The sequence below is a fragment of the Tachypleus tridentatus genome, chromosome 9 (assembly GCF_004210375.1).
Source record: "Tachypleus tridentatus isolate NWPU-2018 chromosome 9, ASM421037v1, whole genome shotgun sequence".
Classification (NCBI taxonomy): Eukaryota; Metazoa; Arthropoda; class Merostomata; order Xiphosura; family Limulidae; genus Tachypleus; species Tachypleus tridentatus.
Window position 1 is genome coordinate 85,629,025 of NC_134833.1, and position 6,099 is coordinate 85,635,123.

General features: G+C 31.9%; 1 protein-coding gene across 1 annotated transcript in view; it reads left to right on the plus strand.

Annotated features, from left to right (window-relative positions):
• The window catches only part of LOC143225667 (uncharacterized), a 29,043-nt gene extending 23,521 nt beyond the window's left edge, over nucleotides 1–5,522 (plus strand). Inside the window, exons 6-8 of the mRNA XM_076455488.1 lie at nucleotides 233–498; nucleotides 2,618–2,772; nucleotides 3,150–5,522. Coding sequence (XP_076311603.1) covers nucleotides 233–498; nucleotides 2,618–2,772; nucleotides 3,150–3,311 — 583 coding nt within the window. The 3' untranslated portion in view covers nucleotides 3,312–5,522. The remainder of the gene's footprint in view (nucleotides 1–232; nucleotides 499–2,617; nucleotides 2,773–3,149) is intronic.
• The last annotated feature ends 577 nt before the right edge of the window (nucleotides 5,523–6,099 follow it).

Here is a 6,099-nt window from a genome sequence, read left to right on the forward strand (position 1 = left end):
ATTGTTCTATATTTACGCATAGCACAATGTTAATAATTTATAAATATCGATTTCTTAATAGCAGTTACATATATCGTTTACCGAAAGTGTTATTTACTACGTTAATGATAATTAATTTTCTGACACTCCAGAAGTGCTGTAATTAATTACACAAGCTAAGATTTTCAGATGATTATTTTCTTTATCGTACTTGAAACTATTATTTTATACTAAAATACTACGTATTTTGTAGGTTTCTGGCATCCCTGCTGGTTGTACTTGGAGAGCATGACGTGGGTGGGGATTTTGAATCTTTGAAACCTGTAGTGAAGAACGTAAAGAGAATGATTGTTCACAGAAACTACAACGCTCAGTCTTTCGAAAACGATTTGGCGTTGTTGGAACTGGAGACTCCCGTCCAATTCCAACCTCACATTGTACCTATCTGTCTCCCGAAAGACGGAGAAGATTTCACGGGAAAAACTGCCTTTGTGTCCGGCTGGGGAAAGCTTTTCCATGGTAAGCATTAGTTTGTGTGCTACGAAAATTAAGCAGAACAGACAAACAAACAAAAAATCAGGGTATTATCTTCCTTTTAATGACTCCCAGAAAAATCTGAATTTATCCTTTGAATATTTGCATCTACCCGATTAAATCTGGTCAACTATTTATTAGAATAATTGATCAAAGATATCACATTGATACCACTAGAGATATCAGGCTGATTCTGAAACTTTTCATTGATTAGTTACAATTTTTTAACTTTCATTACTGAAATAAATTTATGTCTCTTGGTAGTGTTAATGATAATGCTTCAGAAGATGTGTTGTTACGAGATGGTATTTTGCGAAATATGTTTTGTTTTTCTATCATAACGGTAACGAACTTTAAGCCCCTTGTGCTTTTTTGTATTAATAAATCCCTAAGTGTATGAGTACAGCAGAGGGAATAGTTATAAAGAAAGAGAGTGAAAAAAGGCATAAAAGTAAATGCAAAATACGTACGAAAATATAACAATTTCATCGTGTGTAAACAAGCTGCAGCAGAGTGCAGTGTCATAGTTTTTATCTAACCAATCACAAAGTACCACAACAGTAAAATTTGCATAAAAGTACAAGCAATCATACAAAGTGCAGTAGTAGTAGTGCATCCAGTATTGAATCCCAGGACTGAATATATAGACTCAACAATAATTATGGAATCTGTGAGAGACAATAGTACAAAACAATTACTATGGGAGTTAACACCGTTATGGTTAAGAGTGAAGTAAACCAGAGTACAGTTTTATGTCGCTAATTTACACTGTGACTGGTTATTATTCAGCTAATCAGGAAATTACACGCCAGTATAATCTTTTTTTTTTTTGTAGTTAAGCACAGAGCTTGGGCTATCCGTGCTCTGCCAAAGACGGGTATCGAAACCTGGTTTCTAGTGTTGTAAGTTCACAGACAAACTGCTGTGCCACTGGGGAGAGTGGTATAAAGCTTCTAAATAAAAGTACAGACTTTTACGAAAGGTCCTCTAGTGAGAAATGATAAACGCCAGAAAACTCGAAAGAGTAGCGTGATATTAGCTATCGTTACAAGAACAGAAATACTGCATGAAAAGTGTGTAGAAATAAAGATTTCGGCTGAGAATGGATCCTTCAAGTTTTCGTGTTTCAGTAGAAAGTGCATACAAGACTGGTAAGTGAAACTGGCATTGTTAATAACAGAAATAGAAAACCGAAACTCCCGAATGATGATACTAAGTATCTCAGAACGGTCGAGTACAAATCTTGCCAATGACCTAGAGGTGCGAATGTTACCTCGAAAACATAAAATGCACATTAATATCCAGTAATCTTGAAAAACCACTCTTAAAATCACTTCTGAGACATGTGCCCTTTACAGGTTAATCCAATTTGATATCGTTTGCAACAATATACGATAGTTTATTCGACAGCGGAGTGGGCAATAGTATTATAGTGGATGGGCAACATATACGTTAGAGTAATAGAAGTTTCACATTGTATTACAGCTAGCTATGTTGATGATCTACACAAAACTGATAGGACCCTAACTGTTGAGAAACACATGTATATTTTGATACATCATGCTGTTCTCTCAAAAATATAATTGATGGTGTGACTATTAATTTTCTAGCAATAAAATAACCCCAAGCATATAAGAGATAAGTTGAGACGATGTATTGATGTAAAATACTGATGCAGGAACAACATTTCTTAATTGTATGTTGACAAACTGTATAAAAAAATATTTAATGCTTTGGGTAAAAGAAAAGGTTCGAATACAAAATATTAGTGCACTGTATAATTTTTATTTTTATTTTTTACTCTGCGATAATGTTTTGCATCATTAATAAATTCACTATCTAGTTATTGTTATTCGTTACCCGTAACTTGTGTATGTACATCGCTTGTGTGGTTCCGTAAATAATATTCATTACTGTGCACAACTTAATTTTTCTCGAAATATATATGCAAAAACGGCTCGTTTGGGTTGAGAAAATATTTTACGTATAAAAGCGAACAACGTTTCGACCTTCTTCGGTCATCGTGATGACCACGAGCCGTTTTTGCATATATATTTCTCTGCAAGTGGATTTTCTCGACATCACTGATTATTTTTTCCGCTAGGTGGCCCTGTTCCGGAAATTTTGCAGTACGTGAAAGTCCCCATAGTAAGAAACAGTAAATGCCAACAGATGTTCCTCGAAGCTGGCCATATTAAAGCAATAAGAGACAATTTCATCTGTGCTGGATACGAAACTGGTGGCCAAGACTCTTGTGAAGTAAGTACTATTCAAGCTTAACGCTTGTCCTTCTAATGTTTCATAATATAGCAGTTCCAACGTATTGAACTGAAGAAACGTTAGTAAACTACATGCACTATTTCGTTGTCATGTCAATCATCTCTTTGAACTACATAATATATTTTTAATATAATGATTTAAATGTACATGGCTTAATGAGGGGTTTCTGCTTTATTCATTAAAATATTGCATTTTAATTTTATTCTTAATTTAAAATACTTTATCTGAGGCATAAACATTTTCTATTAGGAATAATATACACAACTGGTAATATATTTTGAAAAAAAACCAAAAAAAACTATACCAATGAAATAAAAATTATAATTCATTTTTTTGTGTTTACTTCTACCACTTAGGGCGACTCTGGGGGACCACTAATGGTACAGAGGGACGACGGTCGTTGGGTTCTTGTTGGAACAGTTTCTCACGGTATTAAATGTGCAGATCCAAACCTCCCTGGTGTCTACATGAAAACGACTGCTTATAAACCTTGGATCGAGAGTATCCTCAATTCATGATTTTCATGAAGATCTATCACATTTGCTGATTGACTAATGACGCACGCACAAGAGGCCCTCAAGGGGCAGCTGTTGGCCAGATCAGATTTTATAGAAGTATCTGCATTAACATAGGTTACACTTATCTAGTACTTTACCAAAACATTAAATGCGTATTACAAGGGCCTTTGGAGTTGACTTGGAAGAACGAAATAGTTCTAACATAGAAAGAACTTTAACTCTACAATGTTATTTTGGTCCTCGTAGTATTGAAACGTTGCATTTTTACTCAGTTTCTGTGTAAAAAGAACTATTGTGAAACGTTGCATTTTTGCCCGGTTTCTGTGTAAAGAGAACTATTGTGATGTTCGAAGAGAGAACAATTCATTGAAATATTATACATATATATGAAAATATGTTGTGTTTGTTATCTGTTTCAAAATGTTGTAGTTGAAGTTTACAGATATTATAGTGTCTTCTATTGTATTAAACTTCTATAAAAAACACATCCATACCAGACTTTAAAAGTTCAAAATATCACTTAAGAAACCAAAAATACTCATCATGTACCAAACACAACATGTTTAAGTGTATATCAATAACCTTTACTTTTATCATGGAATCAATATTGAAGAAATTGTCATATTTCTTTTGTTTAACGATTTCACAAAAACAAAACAGAAAACAATTAAAATTAAAACGTTTGCTGTTCTAGCGATCAGTGGATGGTACTGTAACTAAACATATTGTTTTATTTTTCTTTTCAATTTAAATCTCGGCCCTAAATAAGTAATAAATTTACCTTAAAAATGAAAGGCATTTCTCTAAAGAAACTATTTATTTTCGATGAGCCCCCCAGTACTGCAAGAAACCTGGTTTCTGTATCCGTGGTGGATATAGCACAGATATCCTCTTGTGCAGCTTTGTGCTTAATTCCAAAAAATAAATAAATAATATTTTAAAAGAAAAAGGGTAGATCATAATTTTTAAGTAAGTTACTAAATATTTTACAAACACGTATACATACACTATATATTTTTTACAATGACCAATCTTAAATAGTTTATATGTATAAATGTACAATATACGATCCATTTCTTTTCTCTACTATCGTATTCAACTTGCACAACCTTTCGTTAATTTTGTAACTTATCCACTAATTGACTGTCTATTTGTGTTTGGTGATTCGATATGTATTTTTGGCAGCATTTTAGTTTAATATAATGAATATCAAAAATGGATACTGCAACCATGATGGCATCAGTACAACTGAAGAATAAATCATTTACTTTATTTGATGACATATTTTCTAAGTCTTCTCTGGTTTTGTGTATAATAATGAACGTATATTAATATAAGTACAATGTGTTGTTGGTTGGAACTTAAGATGTTAAAAGTTTGTCTGGAAGCATACCCTTCTTTGCTCTTTGAAGTCAAACATTTACTAATATTAGATGCCAATGCAGGTAAGTGTAACAACCAATGTTATCTTCCCTATAAGTTACACTTCTCTGGATTCTAATCTTTTATAGCAAGAATTTTTTAAAGAAGATGGATTTGCCTTTTCGATTGCTAATTATAATACTATAATATATCAATGATTTTAAGTCCATACACATTAAAATAAATACAGTTCGTACAAAGTAACAAATTTATGTTTTAAAACTTCAAGTCATCTACTAAGGATTTACAATGCTAAAATTAGAGATTGGGTTGCCCTCGGTGAACACAACAGATAGCCCGATGTGGCTTTACTATAAGCAAAATACCCACACATACATACAAACACAACTTCAAAAACAACTGCCACGTGTTCTGTCAATTTTGAAACGTATAATGTGTTTTATTTAGTCCTAATTTAATTTAGGTATTAGCCTGAACTTTTATTACAAGAGAAATAAATATGCATATATACATTTCTATAGATACATATCTATGTATGAACGATATGATATCATAATCATATGGAGAAAAAAAATTATCAAAGCATTATAAACCCTTGTTTTCTTTAACGTAATGCTGCAAAGAAAACTTTTATAGAGGTAAAAGTGTAAAGACGAACTCTACGGAAGTGTTATACCGTTTATAATTTTAATAAAAATCCAACTGTAATCTTACTGTAGTGTCATATCGCTGTTTTCTTCATAAAACACTGTTAACAATAGGAATATATTACTAAAGCTGTTTATAGATGATTCATATAATTCTTATCGCAACTTGCATTCACCTCTGTGGTTTAATCATTGCTCATTGTCTTGGTTTAACATTTTTGTTTTGTTTTATCAATTTTCATTGGTCATGTAAAACCTTTTGAAATTAAATGCATAAAGATATCTTAAAAAACTGATGAATAATGGTTATTGAAGTGGCTGATTTATCTAACTCTTATTTCTCTTACACTTTTGTTGCGATGCTCGAATGTGCTACATTCTTCTATAAAATTCAAAGTGTGTGATTTTCTTTATTGCTACTTATTAATAATTATTAAACGAAAATTTATTCTAATGTATCTTAATCAATTTTTAGATTGAACCTTTGAATAATTTTGTAAACCATCAGAGAAATATGTAAGAAAATTACATAATTCATGGAATATCTGTTTCTAGAACTCTCGCAGCATCTCATGCAAAGCAAGTAAGCTTACTAATTTTGTTTCATAAATAATGTTTCATGTGAGTGAGTGTTGTTTTATCTGGACGAAATATAACATTTCATAATAATTAGTGAATTTAAAAAAAAACGTATTAAATATGTTTGTTACACGGTGTATTTGTGTATAAAACCATATGAAACTAAATTGCAGTTAAGA